General features: G+C 39.1%; 1 protein-coding gene across 5 annotated transcripts in view; it reads right to left on the bottom strand.

Moving 5' to 3' along the window:
- The window catches only part of SLC17A3 (solute carrier family 17 member 3), a 36846-nt gene that overhangs the window by 5806 nt on the left and 12276 nt on the right, over positions 1-18764 (bottom strand). The window contains exons 1-8 of one of the 5 annotated variants that reach the window (XM_059880343.1): positions 15096-16021; positions 14685-14994; positions 12366-12487; positions 11671-11850; positions 7180-7391; positions 6599-6832; positions 6431-6518; positions 1106-1192 (exon numbers count right to left, since the gene is read on the bottom strand). In XM_059880343.1, coding sequence (XP_059736326.1) covers positions 1106-1192; positions 6431-6518; positions 6599-6832; positions 7180-7391; positions 11671-11746 — 697 coding nt within the window. In that variant the 5' untranslated portion in view covers positions 11747-11850; positions 12366-12487; positions 14685-14994; positions 15096-16021. 5 annotated transcript variants of the gene reach the window in all.

Here is an 18764-nt window from a genome sequence, read left to right as displayed (position 1 = left end):
GAGCCATTATGGAGACATTATGAACTATACTTTGTTGGATGCTAAATATTTTTGTATTTCTATAAATATTTTTGAGCTTTGTTTTGGGATACAGTTATCTTACATGGAAACACTGATCCTTTTAGGTCTATCATCATCATTTGTTAGAGAGATCCACAATAGTGTGTTCCCTGAAGCTAATTATTTCTCACTACTGAGGAAAGATATTTATGAATATCCTGCCCAATGAGCCAAGAATTAAACATTTTTTCAGTCTGCTTTGTGGAAACAGGTACTATCCATGATGCTCTATAAGTACTGGAATACTATTTAATCTTTTCCAATGATTTCCATCCTCCCCAGGCCTCAGATATTGTCCTCACACATATACCTAGATCAGTGCTCTGCAGAGTATCAAGGAGGACTCTGTAGATAACCAGGGTTTTCTCTGTGTGCAGGTATCTCCTATTAGGTACTCTTTCCTATTGGCTATACCCACCTTACTCTTTCAGGGCTCTTAGCTCCATCTCAACTCTGATTCTTCTGTCTCTCACAAGTCACTGCTTTTCACGTTTGTCCCCTACTTTCTGCTAGAGCAGCAGATTTTAATCATTCTGCATTAATAATGCATCATGATGGACTTCATTGGTGGTTCAGTGGTTGGGAACCCACCTGCCAATGCAGGGGACTCAGGTTTGATCTCTTTTGGGGGAAGATTCCATGTGCCACGGGGCACCTAAGCTTGTGTGCCACAACTACTGAAGCCTGTGCACCCTAAAACCTGCGCTTTGCAACGAGAAGCCCCTGCAGTGAGAAGTTCATGCACTGCAAATGCATAGAGAGTAGTCCCCGCTCACCATGACCAGAGCAAGCCCACATGCAGCAATGAAGATCCAGCACAGCCAAAATTAATTAATTAAATGTTAAAAAAAATGCATCATAGGCAGGAGGACTGCCAAATTCTTTGATGGTGTAGGTTCATTTTTCCCAACTATTATATTAAGACATTTTGTTTTACTAGGATCTTTCTGTCTTGACTCATTTCTTCCAGAAAAGTACACACAGTTAGATATCAGAAGAGTCACCCTAGATATGAAAACCTGGGAGTGGGGAGATAGTAGCTTACCAAATATATAGAAGACAAAAGGCCACCCGAGGGTTTGACTGATGATGCCACCCAGCAGGATGGCGATGCAGGTACCCAGCAGAATTCCTGCAAAGAGAGAATAAGGCTGTGGGGGCTGGACTGCCACCCACTAGGTGCCTACAGAAGGACAGGTGACATAATAGAGAGCATTATCACCATAAAGAGATGAGCATGGTAGAATATATATATGAACTTCAAATTTTGATTGAGTTCATAGGTTCTCCTAAAGACCCATTTTTCTGGCAGTTCCCTAGTATCACTGTAGATGATAACCATGCTTCCTTTTATGCTATTTTAATGTTTAATTACACAATTCATATAACATATATGCTTATTGTAAAAGTAAATTACCACAAAGAACCAAATGCTTCTCCAATCCATTTCTACTCTTTTCTCTAATGTTAACCAGGAGCTACAATTTATTACATGATATATAATTGCATACTTTTCTTCTCTGTACACATACATAATATATATTGATATGCATATGTTGCTTTGTAAATGCATTTATAGAATATGTAGACAGCAAGTTAGATACATTTTCCTATTAATATGCTAACAACACTTTTTTATTTCCATGGCTTTACAGAGTATTCACATATAGAGTGGGCACATTTCCCTTTTACAACTTTTTCAAAACTAGACTATTAGGTTTTTTAAATTTCCCAGATGAACATTAACATCAAGTGGTCAAATTTTATATATATATATATGTGAGTTATAATTAACTTTAACTAAGTAGGACATAGGTACAATAATGTACCTATTGTCCCGTGACATTTATTTTTTAGTTGCAACCAGTCTTGTCACTCTAGATTCTACAGCCATTGTAATTGCTGAACATAAACTTAACTATCACTTCTGAACATAAACATAATTTATTTCTAAACAGTAAATTATCAGAAGTAGACTTGCTAAATCAAAGATTATACACTTTTTATTTTGACAGATACTGCTGAAGTATCCGGCTAAAAGGCCATACCAAATTAAGTTGCCAAAAAATACTTTTTCCTCATCTCTTGACAACATTGGACATTCTCAAAATTCTAATATAGTTTTCCAATGTGAATATAAAACAGTATACCTTTTTTCTTTTTATAGTGAAGTTGAATTATTTTTCCTATGTCATTTTTTATTTCTTCTGTGAAAAGTCTGTTCATAACCTTTTAATTTCTTTCACCTAACTTTGCCTCAATTTATAGAATCTTTATGTGTATAAATAACCCTCTGTCATGCTGGCTGCAATTCTATTCTCCCACTTTTAACTTTGTTTATGGTGTGTTTTGTAATCCAGCTGTTGTAAGTTTTCATGGAGTTCAGATCTATGAGGTTCCTCTGTAATGACTTCTAGACACTCATTTGCTTAAAAGGGCTTTCCTGATCCTACAGTTAAAAAAAAAGATCACTTCTGTTTTTCTTCTCATTTGGCCATGCAGTTTATTGAAGCGTCTTATCTGTGTTAATTCCTTAAGCTGCTGCTGCTGCTGCTAAGTTGCGTCAGTTGTGTCTGACTTTGTGCAGGCTCCCCCGTCCCTGGGATTCTCCAGGCAAGAATACCCAAGCGGGTTGCCATTTCCTTCTCCAATGCATGAAAGGGAAAACTGAAAGTGAAGTCGCTCAGTCATGTCAGACTCTTAGCTACCCCATGGACTACAGCCTACCAGGCTCCTCCATCCATGGGATTTTTCCAGGCAAGAGTACTGGAGTGGGTAGCCAGTGCCTTCTCCAATCTCCTTAAGCACCAATATCCAAATTTACAACTGAGGAAATAGAAACATGGAAAAGTTAATTAACCAGCCCAAGGTCATATAATTAATAAGAAGGAAATGCAGCATTTGAAATGAGACTGCCTGACTTCAAGGACACAAATCAATGAAGATGGAAATCAGTACCTTTTTCCACCACTGCATCCATCAAAGCTGCATTCTTTTCTCTAAACTCTCTGCCTTTATGCCAGTTATAATGGGGGACATGTCACTGCATCAATCCAAGACCTGGGCCCCTCTTGTTCTTTCCACCTGTTTGCATTCTATCTTAAATGTATTAACTCACCCCATTTTCCTTCTTACGTCTCACTCTGTGTTTTAAATTGGCTTGACAAACTGCAATTATAACACCTGTTTTTGTCTGTGAGCCTAACTGTTCCATGACTCCTGGCTTGGTTGTGTACCTGGGACTACCACTGTATTGAGGCAATTTCCCCATGATAGATATGCTTTATTTATTCAACATTTATGTTTCTAAGACTTATCCATGTTGTTGCATTCAACTATTCATTTTCATTGCTGTATGATATATGATCCTTAGATTAAAGGTGTATGTGTGTGTGTTTCTATTACCTATGAGACCTGCCTCAAATATGAGCTACCAAATCTGTTTAGTCTGCTTACTCTTCTTCATTAATTTATTGAGCTTCTCAAGTGGTTATAAAGCTTCCTACCTATAGGTATACCTTTGTGGGCCCATTAGAAGAAAATAAAACACAGTATATTTTGTCCTAGAGGCTAGCAGTAGCTAGGCTCTTCTTCTAAGGACTTCCCCAGTGGCTCAGTTGGTAAAGAATCTGTCTGCAATGCAGGAGATCCAGGTTCGATCCCTGGGTAGGGAAGATCGCCTGGAGAAGGAAATGGCAACCCACTCCAGTATTGTTGCCTGGAGAATTCCATGGACAGAGGAGCCAGGCAGGCTACAGTCTGTGGGATCCCAAAGAATGGGACACAACTGAGTGATTAACTTTCACTTTCACTTTCTGCTAAGGACAGGTACTTTTCTGAAAGTCCTCCTCCAATCTCAAGAGCTGAGTGATGCTGTCCTTAGTGTAGCCTACTAGGGAGCCCTAGCATGAGTGGAAATGGTAGTTTCTCTGAGAATCACTGAAGTAGGCAGGTAGGTTCAGTTCACTCCACCTGTTGATGGGTTCCTCCAATGACTTTTAGTCTGGGCCTCCCAGACAACCATAAGTTCTGTGTTCCCAGAACCAGGTTCTGGAGGCCATCTACCTGGGGCTGCTGATTCCCCAAAACCAAAGACAAGGGAGACTCTAGAACTTGCAGTCTTGTACGTTCCCAAGATTCCTCTAGACAGTCAGCTGACCTATCCCAGGTGCTCTGTCCCCATTTAACAGAAAATGAGAAGAAAAGGAGTTGCCACTTTTATAAGGTCACTGCCTTCATTCCAGTCTTTTAAATTTTCTTTCATGCTTTCCAACTCCTGAATTTCTTGTACTATATTCTGGAACAGTCTCTCTATATTTGTCCAGTTCACTGATGAGATGGCCTTATCCTCATATAGGTATTCAGATCTCTCATTTCAATTAAAAAATACTAGCAGTAATATTTTTAATTAGCAACTATTCTTTTTAAGTGAATGTCATGTACACATATCCCCCTGGGTCTCTCTGATATTATTCATTCATTATTTAAAATCTTCTCTTTTTCATTTGGATTAATTGCAGTTTTTGAGTTTGGTTTTTCTCTTTTACTCTCTTGATTTTCTCCAAATTTTTGAGGATTTAGGAAGACCATTCCTTATTTATATTTGAGGACATCCCTTAGTCAGCTGTGATAACCAAAGTGAATCTCCTTAGTCTAAACTGGAGCCTCCACTCTCCTACCAGTGGATGTGAGCTCTGATGACAAAGATTAAACCTCTGGAGTTGTGAAGGGCTCTCAAAAGGCATAAAGTCAGGGGTGTGTGTATGTGTGTGTACATGGCTTGTTGTCTGGACTTGAAGAGTCCTTGGCTCTCTAACTCAGCACTCATACTTTGGCCATCTACAATGTGTTAGAGATGTCTATCATCAAAGGTTGTATATTGTTACCCTGCTTATTTAACTTATATGCAGAGTACATCATGCAAAAGGCCAGGCTGGATGAAACACAAGCTGAAATCAAGATTGCTGGGAGAGATATCAATAACCTCAGATATGCAGATGACACCACCCTTATGGCAGAAAGTGAAGAAGAACTAAAGAGCCTCTTGATGAAAGTGAAAGAGGAGAGTGAAAAAGCTGGCTTTAAACTCAACATTCAAAAAACTAAGATCATGGAATCTGGTTCCATCATTTCATGGCAAATAGATGGGGAAACAGTGGAAACAGTGACAGACTTTCTTTTCTTGCACTCTAAAATCACTGCAGATGGTGACTGCAGCTATGAAATTAAAAGATGCTTGCTCCTTGAAAGAAAAGTTATGACTAACCTAGATGTCATATTAAAGAGCAGAGACATTTCTTTGCTGACAAAGGTCTGTATAGTCAAAGCTATGGTTTTTCCAGTAGTCATGTATGAATGTGAGAGTTGGACTATAAAGAAAGCTGAGCACCAAAGAATTGATGCTTTTGAACTCTGGTGTTGGAGGACTCTTGAGAGTCCCTTGGACTGAAAGGAGATCCAACCAGCCAATCCTAAAGGAAATTAGTCCTGAATATTCATTGGAAGGACTGATGCTGAAGCTGAAACTCCAATACTTTGGCCATCTGTTGCGAAGAACTGACTCCTTAGAAAAGACCTGATGCTGGGAAAGACTGAAGGCAGGAGGAGAAGGGGACAACAGAGGATAAGATTGGTTGGATGGCATCACTGACTCAATGGACATGAGTTTGAGCAAGCTCTGGGAATTGGTGACGGACAGGGAAGCCTGGCATGCTGTAGTCCATAGGGTCTCAAAGAGTCAGACACAACTGAGTGACTGAACTGAACTGAATGTGTTAGCCATACTGTTTCCATTTTCCATTACTCCTCAGTGTAACTGAAATTTCTTCCTCTGGAGATTTCATTCCAGGCACACTGTCCAGGCAGATCATTATCAGAAAGTTGTTCTCAGGACAACTGAGAGCAATTCCAAAGAAGATTAAGTTGGATCCATACCTTACACTCAACACTAGTATAAATCCCAGTATGTCAGAAATTTAAATATTAAAAAAAATGAAACCATGCATAATCAATAAAAACCATGGTTGGATGCTTTTGCAACATTTTCAACTATGAGTCAAAGTCCAAAAACCATAAAATAAAAGAATGATCAATTTGACTACATCAAAATGCATTTTTGAAAAATGGCAAAAATCCTTATAAGCAAAATCAAATCACAAATGACAGCCTGGGGGAAAATAACTGGAAGTCATGTCAGAGACAAAGGACCCATCCCCCTAATTTATAAATACTTGATCAACATTAAGCAGAAGACAAAGAATCTTGTAATTAAAAAAAAAAAGTGGTCAAAAAACAAAAAAGCCAAACTGTCAAAGAACTCAGTGAAAGAATGTTGGATTGTAGTGGACTCATTTCAGTTATATGTATTTACCTGATATGGAAACGCCACAGAGTCGACTTCGTTCATGTGGAGGACTCCATCTTTCCCAGATTGCAAACTGACCCCCGTATCCTAACCCCTGAAATAAAAATAGAGTTGATGCTATGTGGTCCCACAGAGATATTCATATTCAGTCATATTTATAAAATATCTGGGTACCAGGCTCATGCCCTGAAGTATTCGAGTTGCAATGAGGAAAACTAGTCCAAAGTCAGCTGCCAGAGGGATGAAAAGAACAAGAAGTGAGGATCCAAGCAGAGCAGCACCAACCACTCGCTTTGTTCCTACTCTTCCAGCCAGGTATCCACTGGGAGCCAGTGTCAGAATCATGCCATAGTTGATAGCACTAAAGATGATGCCTTGGATTTGAGGGTTCCAATCATACACAGGGGCCTTAAAGAAAAAGACAATGCTTTGGTAAGCCATGCATAGGAAAGCCGTTTCATAACTTAAGAAGCTTCTTTAGATTTTTCACTTACTTACAAATCACAGTTTCCTCAATTAAAACTTTTTAACATATAAATTCTAGAAAAATATAGGGAGGGAAGTGGGAGGGGGTTCAGGAGGGGAACACATGTACACCCATGGCTGATTCATGTCAATGTATGGCAAAACCCACTACAATATTGTAAAGTAATTAGCTTCTAATTGAAATAAATAAATTAAAAAAAATTCTAGAAAAATAAACATTGAAATGAACAGCAAAAACAAAAACATAACTTGAATCTTTCATTGCTTACCCTTGCAGGAAGACTCTTTGGGGAATTATTTGGATCACCAAAGGAATCAACAGGCAACCCCTCAGTGGAGTCATTAAATGAGGGCTGATGGTTTGTGCTGTTGACCATGGCTACCATGGTGATATTAATGATAATATTTTGTGCCATTGTTATGAAGTTGCAGAGATGTACGATGAAGGCTATTCCATAGCGAGTGGAACAAATGCTAGGAGCTAGAAATATTAAGACAGTGTATTAGCACTTTCCTTATCGAACCTTTATTTACTTTTCACAAGTTAAAATACAGAAAAGTATCTCCTGATGATTCAAATGCACTTCTATTGGCTTTGGGAAAGAAAGATTACAAAAGGAGGAAACCACTGAGTTGAGTCAAGGGATGTTTTATACCACAGTTTTATAGACCCTGACTTGTTCTGGGGAGTTCTGTTCTTCTTGCAATTTTGTCTTTCCAATTCTTAGGTTATTGTAGTCTATGGCTGATGAAATTACTCATAGTTAAATATATAAAGATATGATATGTATTAAAAGTAAATATATACATAAAAATAAAATATGTATATATTTAAATTATATAATTTATAAGTACTAAATTATATACATATATACATAGATAATGTAAATTTTAAAATATTGAACAAGTTATTCACTGGTGTAGATTTATTATTCTTCTCATGTGTCTTAGTTAGGGCAAACTTTCACTTAAATTTTGAAATTAAACCTATAAGTTTTCTCATTAGAAAAAACTTGACACCCACAAACTATGAAAAAATATAGTAAAAAAACAGAAAAAGAAATGAGCACAAAATTAAAATAATCTGTTTTTGTACTTTCAGGAAAGATGGCTATTGCCAGGAAGAAAGTATTGCAACAATCCAGAAGAGAAGTGAAGAAGCGTGGACTAGGCTGGCAACTGTAGAAGAACTAAGATATGATAAGATCCCAGACAGATCCCAGTAGGTAAGTAACTGAATCTTGGTTTCAAGTTTACAGATTGCGGGAGGAGCATTGGTGGGATTCTTATTCTAAACAGCAGAAAGAATGGAGTTGGCTGTTCACTGAGGAAGAGATCTGTGGAAAAAGAAGATTTGAGGCAGTGGAGTGATAAAGAACTTATTATTGGACAGTTAAGACAAGGATGCCTTTTAAGCACTCAGAAGATGCTGAGAATGTTGTTGGACATAAAACTCTAGAGTTTAGGAGAGATGTAGAGGTTGAGGCATAACACTGGGATTTAATAATCTACAGATAATACTTGAAACCATGATATTTAGAAAATGAGAATAAATAGAGAAGATAACCAAGGACTGACTAGGGTTCTCCAACATTTGGAGGTTAGATAAATTGGGAGAAATTGGCAATAGAAACTGAAAAAGAAGGGTAGGTGGGCTAGGAGAAAACCAGGAAGAATGTGGTGACCTCAAAGCCAAGGCGTAAGGGGCTACAGCTAGGAGGGAGTCAGAAAGTATGTCAGATGTTTCTGGTAAGTTATATAACATGATGACTGAGAATTAACTCATTTAACCCTCACAACAATCCTAGGAGGCAGCTACTGCTATTGTTTTACAGGTGCAGAGAGGTCAGCTAACAGAATAGCTCAGGCGTCTATGCTCTTATCCACTGTGCTGCCCCTATTCTGTCCCAGATGATTCCATGAGAATACCTTTGTCACAACCCCAGTGCCCTATGGGGTTTGTAGGTGTAGGAGACGAGGATAATACTATGCATCATCAAGAAGTCCTCAAAACTTCAAGAAAAGAAGTGCCTTGAGGTTTACAAAAGAGCCTTTCCCCCAGTGCTATACTCTCTTAAGTGGAGTACTAATCTTTGCATTGAATGGAGGGAAGGAGGAAGAATTTGGAAGAAACTGGAAAATACACTGTAATTAGAATGAGGAGTTCAAAAATAATATCTTTGTAAAGTTTTCCTTTTTCAGGAATGGATGATGATTTCCAGTGTCAATCAGATCAGCTAATAATTTATCAGTTCTTGTGGCCTCTGATTTCTCCAATGTACTTTGTCATCATGGAGGCCAAAGGCTATTAAAAGGGATTATCAGCAAACCAGGTGACTAATGCTTCATAAATGGGTGGAGTGAAGACCCACCTCATGTGATTGCTGAAAGATCCACTAGGGAGTATATTTAAAAGGCTTAGTCTACTGCTTGCTGCATATTAAGTTACAGGCAGCACAGTGGATAAGAGCATAGACACCTGAGCTATTCTGTTAGCTGACCTCTCTGCACCTGTAAAACAATAGCAGTAGCTGCCTCACAGGATTGTTGTGAGGGTTAAATGAGTTAATTCTCAGTCATCATGTTATATAACCTACCAGAAACATCTGACATACCTTCTGACTCTCTCCTAAGTGTAAGTGTTCCCTACAGCCTGCTATAGGCTTCCCTGGTGGCTCAGATGGTAAAGCGTCTGTCTACAATGCAGGAGACCTGGGTTCAATCCCTGGGTCAGGAAGATTCCCTGGAGAAGGAAATGGCAACCCATTCCAGTACTCTTGCCTAGAAAATCCTATGCAGGCTACTCCGTCCATGGGGTCGTAAAGAGTCGGACACGACTGAGCCACTTCACTTCACTTCACAGGCTACTATATGTGTCCTAAATCTCTTTGTCTTTTTGACTGCCCTGAGCAATTTTCAGAATCTTAGTTCCCTGGTCAAGGATCAAACCCAGGTCCCCTACCGTAGAAGTTCAGAGTCTTAACCTTTGGACTGCCAGGGAATTCCCACTGTATGTGTCCTTAAAAATGGTTTCCTGTGTCTAGTGAAAATATATGAAAAATAATGTTGGTGCAACATCTCATGTGTTAAATTTTTACAAGTCAGTATATAATACAAAAATACTACATTTGGTCAAATTTACTTAAGGTACATCATTTTTGCTCCACTAAGAATCAACTGATCAACTAATCAACAAATCAAACTTAATAAATCCCAAACTAAATTCCTATGTTCCCCTCCCAATCCTGCTCCACCCAAATTGCTTTCCAGTTCAGCTGACAGAAGTACCATCCTTCCAAATACTTTACAATTTATCCTTGATTTTTCTTCCATAGCCTACACTCATCTACCTAGAACAGAGTGTTGTCTTTACATTAAAAATGTATGTAGAATTCTACAGCATTTGCAGTGCTCTAGTTATACCATAAATTTGGTCACACCCTTTTCTGCTCAAAATTCTCTATGTAGCCTCATTTTGTTCAGATTAAAAACTAAGGTCTCTATAATGGCCAATGGAAATGAAATATTTGTAACCATTGCTTCAAATTTGTATTTTTCTTAGGAAAAAGGCCTGAGGAAGTACTAATTCCAACTGTAGACAAGTGTCATGTTAAAGGATATCATGAGATGTATATATACATGTATTGGAAAGGAAAATGGCAACCCCCTCCAGGATTCTTGCCTGGGAAATCCCATGGACAGAGGAGCCTGGGGGGCTACAGTCCATGGCGTCACAAAAGAGTCAGACGTGACTTACAGTGACTAAACAACAACAACATACATGTGTGTGTGTGTGTACACACGCACAGACATACACACACATGCATACAGATATGTTATATATAATATATACAATGTTATATCTATGTAACTACATCTATCAGTTAATCTATGTATATGATGTGCTAAGTTGCTTCAGTTGTGTCTGACTCTTTGCGACCCCATGGACCATAGCCCACCAGGCTTCTCTGTCCACGGGATTCTCCAGGCAAGAATACTGGAGTGGTTTGCTATGCTCTTGTCCAGGGAATTTTCCCAACCCAGGGACTGAACCCACAGCTCCTGCAGCTTCTGCATTGCAGGAGGATTCTTAACTGCTGAGTTACTGGGATAGGTAAGAAAAAAAGAAAAAAAAAAAGTAGCTACACAACTTAAATATACAACCCCAAGACGAATTTTCAGGTAAAAAATACTTTCTCTATTGGATATATAGGAAAAATAATATGTATCCTTTAAGAATAATGATTATAAGGCAAACAGAAACATGTGTGGTCCAAAATGCACAACATAATATATACATCACAGAATTATGTAAAATATACATATAAAGAGAGACAATAAAAAAATCACAGTGGTTGAATTAAGCTTATTAATTTTTTCATTTCTTGATTTTTTTGAGGTTTCTGTAATTTTTTAAATTTTCCTAATTAAGCAATGTAATTATGCTTATAATATTACATGCAGTGACAAGCAGAGTACACAATACCGCAATGTACAATGTGTAGACAAATTGGTAGCAATTATCAAGAATATAAATGCATATGGATTAAGATTAGAAGGTAATCATCAAAAGTAAAATACATTTTTAGAATAGTGGTATTTGTTTCTTTCATTTTGCAAAGGTACAATAGTAGTATTGAATACTTGATTTCAAAAAAAGAATTATACAAGTTAAAAGATACAAATTCATTTCTTTGCATTACAACGTTGTAAAAATCCACCATAAAATCCTAAAACCACCTAGTCGAGACCGAGTTTACCTTTCCTAGGACTGAGCTTCTCATCCCCTTGTATATCTTGAGAGTTCTTCCCTGCTGTGGGACTCAATTCTGTCATAGTGGCAACTGTGTTCTTCTCTTCTGATGTCTGTTTTTCACCTCTCAGGGTGATGGAGTGTGATCCAGTATATCAGGCATGAGAAAAGAGACTCCTTTACAACACTTAAAAAGTGGGCAACAAAAAAAATTAAATAAAAATAAAAAGTGGGCAACAGGCAAACAAAAGCTGGTGGGAGTCACTTGGAGTCAAGTAGTCCACCTGACCAGGAGCCACTCTCCTATCTAGCTACCCCTTTGGCAAGGTAGAGCAGGCCAAAGTAACCTAACTCTAATTCACATCTGGCTGAATCTTGTCCAACATTTATTTACATTGTTTAACCTGTGATCAGAAGCAGCTTTGTTTCAGGAAGAATCTCAAGCTCTAGAATCAGAGGACCTCTGATACTTCTTAACTTGGCAATAGCAGACAAATTAATAGACTGTTCCTTTATCTGCCTGTTCCTTTATCTGTCAAACTACTGTGATGAATTTCATTAAATATTACTGACTACCAAAAAAACAAGTTGGGCCATTCCATCTGGGTTGGGTAGAAAAGGATCATCACCTACACTTGGCTCAATACAATGGGTATACCTAAGGTTTGGAACTGTTTATTATTTAGGATCTGGAGTACTCACCATGTGCCGATTTCAGAGTGGTAGATTTGGAGCTTGGCGTTCCTTAGTTCATATCCAGGCTTGTGATTTACCTAATGCACCAAGTGTTACCAGGAGCAAATTTGTGTATTTCAGTTTCCCATCTGTTGTTAATAACAATGACAACAACAACAATGCAGCTGCAGCACCTTCATCAAGGATTTATACAGATTCAATAGACTGCACATGGTTGCTATATGGTTTATTGGCATCATTGCTGGAGTTTATTTCACTCAGCATAATTATTTTGAGTTTCATCTATGCTGCCCATATTAATACTTTATTCCTTTTTATTGCTGAGCAATACTTCATGGCATGGTTATATCACAATTTGTTTACCCAGTCATCTTTTGATGAAAAATTGCATTATTTGCAGTTTGTGGCCATTAAAAACAAAGCTGCCATGAACATTCAAGCACAGGTCTTTGTTTAGACACGTGCGTTCATTTCTCTTAAATACCTGTAAGTAGAATGGCTGGGTTATATAAAGATATGTTTAACTTTTTAAGAAAATGATAGATTGCTTTTCAAAGTGGTTGCACCATTTTACATCCTCACTAACAATGTATAAGAGAGTTCCAGATCCTCTACATACTAAACAGTTTGTTGTGGTCAGTCTTTTTAATTTTAGACATTCTGAAAGATGTGTAGTAATATCTCATCATGGTTTAATTTTTATTTCTCTAATGAGGTGGAGCATCTTTCTATGTGTTCATTTGCTATCCATATATCTTCTTTAGAGAGGTATCTCTTCAAATCTTGACATGAGGCATTCTAATTCCCTGGTGTGGCCAGGACTTTTTAAAAATAGACCTTTTACACCTGAAACTAACAACATTGTAAACCAACTATACTTCAATTTTACAAAATAGGCCTTATACACATAGGTTAACTGCCCTGATTTTAAGCGCAAATATTGTTTGGGAAATACTTGACTAAATAATAAATATGTGGCCAGACACATTGTCTTGTACAACCTGGCAATGATAACAAGCATATGTTTTTTTTGTTAACAACTTTTCTCCATGTGTGATATTTATTCTTACTTCCATGTTCTGCTGTGATGTCAGTGTAACTCTGTGGTTATGAGACTTTACCATCCCCCTACTGTAGGACTATTTGGACTGGAACATTCTGAATGTCAGATTACTTCCAGTTTTCTACTATCTCTATTCCAGACAACAAGGCATGCCTTGTCTTGGAAACCAGAGTGTCCAGTCCCAGCAGATGTGACCATATACATGAAGATAATTCTCAGGAGATTTTATAAGCATTCACTCACACAGCTAAACAGGTGGCTAAGCATAGAGAGCAAATAGAGATCCACATAAGGGAAAGCTCTGAGAGCATTTGGCTATCAAGGGAGTATCTGAATTTCAGGAAAGCTTAGTGACCTCAAGAAAGTTTGCTGGCTAGATGCCCTGGCAGTGAAGTTGCCAGGATAATTTCACTCCCATTAGCCTCCAAGGCCTAGGGGTATCCAAAAGAAAGTACATATATATCATATGTGTTTTCTATTTATATATGTGTTTACATCCACATGTACACTCACACATATTTTTTAACAGCTACCTTATTTTCCACTATTGGTCAAGAAAACCCTGCTGGTTGCCTGAATCAGAGATAATATGGCATCGTGAGATGTTTCTGGTTTGAAGTCATGTTCTGAGGCTTACCTTCCTGCAGAGCCCCCTGGGTTTAAAGGCTGGGGTGTTCTAGCAATAGCACCCTGTCTACACATCTGAGAGGCCACAAGGACCACCAAAAACTTGTAACTTCTACATCCCTGCCTTGAGGATTCTCCCTGATCACCTCCTGCCAACTATCCTCAACCCACCTACCATTTCCTGGTGGCCCTGGTGACCATTCCATTGCCTCTTCTATCCCCAACCATTTTTGTTTGGTTAAATTTCACACCATCTCACTGGTTCTGACTCAGCATTCCTCTAGATGCTGTCTTAGACCAGAGTCACCCCCAGCTCTGTCTTGTGTCAAAGTCCTGGGCCCTAATTGATCTGGATAGGAAACTAAGGCAATGAACTTGGTTACAAAAGGCTAGAGTCCTTCAGAAGGACACTGGGAATAGCCCTGTTGCTGCTGTGAATCTGCCCAGGAGAAAAATCCTGCACAACCTTAATGGGGGTGGGAGGGAATGAATCTTCATGTAAGAGATGGTGATGTGGTTGCCAATGCTTTCTTATCTGGAGTGTTCTTTCACAACCACTCTATAGCCCTTCCTGTGTGTCCCACCAGCTGTTGCGACAACAGAAATTATGATAACCACACTTATTAACTACTAACCCAGGCAGTTCACATCAACACCAGATGGAGATATTATTGACCCTCTTCATCCAGCTCATCCCATTGGTAAATGAAAGCGCTGATGTTTGTTCACAAGCCCCCAAATTGAATTCCCAAATCTCAGCCTTTAAACATTTCACTGGAGCACCTGTTTCTTGGAAAGGTCTTCCACAGTTGGCATTTTCTCAAAGTTTTGGGTTATCAGGAACAAAACTTCAGCCTCCTGCTTCTACCTCTCTTCTATCCATGTATTAATGAGATGGGGCTTTTATATCTTCACTTGCTTTTTTTTTTATCAATATGAGAAAACCTGAGACATGGGGGTATACAAAAATTGTCAAAAATATACAACTGTTACACAGAAAGGACCCTTCGAGGTCTTTCACAGCAACACCAAGATAAGTGACTTACCGATTTAGTGTCTGAGGAAGGACTTCGATTTAGAACCTGCTCTCCCTTCAAGCTCTCACCCTGTACAACTTTGCCCGCAAGCAGCTGCAGATGCTTTGCCACTCTGGGGCTTGACTCAGTAATCATTAATGAGATTCATCAAACTAGAAGCTAAATGAGAAGGCATCTTGCCAAGTGGCCGTTGGGGAAATGTGCCTTGAATATTCAGAATCTGAACCTCCTCTGCACTTTCACCTGCTTATCCACCGACGTGAGATTCTTGACCTTTCTCCTTGGGTTCAGTTCAGTTCAGTTAAGTCGCTCAGTCGTGTCCGAGTCTTTGTGACCCCATGGACAAAAGTATGCCAGGCCTCCCTGTCCATCATCAACTCCTGGAGTTTACTCAAACTCATGCTCATTGAGTTGGTGATGCCATCCAGCCATCTCATTCTCTGTCATCCCCTTCTCCTGCCTTCAATCTTTCCCAGCATCAGGGTCTTTTCAAATGAGTCAGCTCTTCACATCAGGTGGCCAAAGTACTGGAGTTTCAGCTTCAACATCAGTCCTTCCAATGAATATTCAAGACTGATTTTCTTTGAATGGACTGGTTGGTTCTCCTGGCAGTCCAAGGGACTCTCAAGAGTCTTCTCTAACACCATAGTTCAAAAGCATCATTTCTTTGGCGCTCAGCTTGCTTTATCGTCCAACTCTCACATCCATACATGACTACTGGAAAAACTATAGCCTTGACTAGACAGACGTTTGTTGGCAAAGTAATGTCTCTGTTCTTTAATATGCTCTCTAGGTTGGTCATAACTTTTCTTCCAAGGAGTAAGTGTCTTTTAATTTCATGGCTTGCAGTCACCATCTGCGGTGATTTTGGAGCCCCCCAAAAGAAAGTCTGCCACGGTTTCCACTGTTTTTCCATCTATTTGCCATGAAGTGATGGGACCAGATGCCATGATCTTTGTTTTCTGAATGTAGAGCTTTAAGCCAACTTTTTCACTCTCATCTTTCCCTTTCATCAAGAGGCTGTTTAGTTCTTCTTCACTTTCTGCCATAAGGGTGGTGTCATCTGCATATCTGAGGTTATTGATATTTCTCCCGGCAATCTTGATTCCAGCTTGTGCTTCATCCAGTCCAGTGTTTCTCATGATGTACTCTGCATATAAGTTAAATAAGCAGGGTGACAATATACAGCCTTGACATACTCCTTTTCCTATTTGGAACCAATCTGTTGTTCCATGTTGAGTTCTAACTATTGCTTCCTGACCTGCATACAGATTTCTTAGGAGGCAGGTCAGGTGGTCTGGTATTCCCATCTCTTTCAGAATTTTCCATAGTTTATTGTGATCCACACAAAGGCTTTGGCATAGTCAATAACGGAGAAATAGATGTTTTTTTCTGGAACTCTCTTGCTTTTTCCATGATCCAGCGGATGTTGGCAATTTGACCTCTGGTTCCTCTGCCTTTTCTAAAACCAGCTTGAACATCTGGAAGTTCATGGTTCACATATTGTTGAAGCCTGGCTTGGAGAATTTTGAACATTACTTTACTAGCGTGTGAAATGAGTACAATCGTGCAGTAGTTTGAGCATTCTTTGGCATTACCTTTCTTTGAGATTGGAATGATAACTAACCTTTTCCAGTCCTGTGGCCACTGCCGAGTTTTCCAAATTTGCTGGCATATTGAGTGCAGCACTTTCACAGCATCATCTTTTAGGACTTGAAATAGCTCAACTGGACTTCCATCACCTCCACTAGCTTTGTTCATAGGGATGCTTCCTAAGGCCCATTTGACTTCGCATTCCAGGATATCTGGCTCTAGGTGAGTGATCACACCATTGTGATTATCTGGGTCGTGAAGATCTTTTTTGTACAGTTCTTCTGTGTATTCTTGCCACCTCTTCTTAATATCTTCTGCTTCTGTTAGGTCCATAGCATTTCTGTCCTTTATTGAGCCCATCTTTGCATGAAATGTTCCCTTGGTATCTCTAATTTTCTTGAAGAGATCTCTAGTCTTTCCCATTCTATTATTTTCCTCTGTTTCTTTGCACTGATCCCTGAGCAGGGCTTTCTTATCTCTCCTTGCTATTCTTTGGAACTCTGCATTCAAATGGGTATATCTTTCCCTTTCTCCTTTGCCTTTCACCTCTCTTCTTTTTACAGCTATTTTTAAGGCTTCCTCAGACAGCCATTTTGCTTTTTTTTTTCATTTCTTTTTCTTGGGGATGGTCTTGCTCCCTGTCTCCTGTACAATGTCACAAACCTCCATCCATAGTTCATCAGGCACTCTATCAGATCTAGTCCCTTGAATCTATTTGTCATTTCCACTGTATAATTGTTAGGAATTTGATTTAGGTCATACCTGACTAGTCTAGTGGTTTTCCCTACTTTCTTCACTATAAGTCTGAATTTGGCAATAAGGAGTTCATGATCTGAGCCACAGTTAGCTCCTGGTCTTCTTTTTGCTGACTGTATAGAGCTTCTCCACCTTTGGCTGCAAAGAATATAATCAATCTGATTTCGGTGTTGACCATCTGATGATGTCCATGTATAGAGTCTTCTCTTGTGTTGTTGGAAGAGTGTGTTTGCTATGACCAGGGCATTCTCTTGGCAAAACTCTATTAGCCTTTGCCCTGCTTCATTTTGTACTCCAAGGCCAAATTTGCCATTACTCCAGGTGTTTCTTGACTTCCTACTTTTGCATTCCAGTCCCCTATAATGAAAGGGACATCTTTTTTTGGGTATTAGTTCTAGAAGGTCTTGTAGGTCTTCACAGAACCATTCAACTTCAGCTTCTTCAGCATTATCAGTCAGGGCATAGACTTGGATTACCGTGATATTGAATGGTTTGCCTTGGAAATGAACAGAGATCATTCTGTTGTTTTTGAGATTGCATCCAAGTACTGCATACTCCTTGGGTATATCTCTTCAAAACCTCTGATGCCTTCTCTACTTCAGACATCAGTGTGTGGTTTTTGCTTTGCTTTGTTGTATCTTCAATGATTTTAGTTTTATTTTGAAAAGACTTAAAAAAGAAAGACAATGTTATAATTAAATAGTTTAGTGTTTTTCCCTTCCTTGTTGTATTTGTGTTTTTTCCCTTTGAAATTTTGTTAATTTTTACCCTTTGAAATACTGAACTATAACATTACAGATTGAACTTCACTCTGTAGCTTTCCCTGGGTCCTTTCTCCTTTACACACACAAACACACACCCGTAGGAACAATAGCAAAAACATCTCACATAAATTTAGTGACATTTCTCCATGCTGCTACTGCTAAGTCGCTTCAGTTGTGTCCGACTCTGCGACCCCACAGACGGCAGCCCACCAGGCTCCCCTGTCCCTGGGATTCTCCAGGCAAGAACACTGGAGTGGGTTGCCATTTCCTTCTCCAATGCATGAAAGTGAAAAGTGAAGGTGAAGTCGCTCAGTCGTGTCCGACTCTAGCCACCCCATGGACTGCAGCCTACCAGGCTCCTCCACCCATGGGATTTTCTAGACAAAAGTACTGGAGTGGAGTGCCATTGCCTTCTCCGGACATTTCTCCATACTTTTCTATTTTTGCTACCTATAAGTGCATTCACAAAGTATAAATTAATGCTTTGTATTATTTCTAAATTTGTGTACATGCTATTATATGCTATGAGCCATGCTATAAGTCACTTTGGGGAATAAACAACATG

Source organism: Bos taurus, chromosome 23 (genome assembly GCF_002263795.3).
Source record: "Bos taurus isolate L1 Dominette 01449 registration number 42190680 breed Hereford chromosome 23, ARS-UCD2.0, whole genome shotgun sequence".
In the NCBI taxonomy this organism is placed as follows: Eukaryota; Metazoa; Chordata; class Mammalia; order Artiodactyla; family Bovidae; genus Bos; species Bos taurus.
Note: the sequence above shows the minus strand (reverse complement) of the source record. Positions and strands in the feature narration are given on the sequence as shown.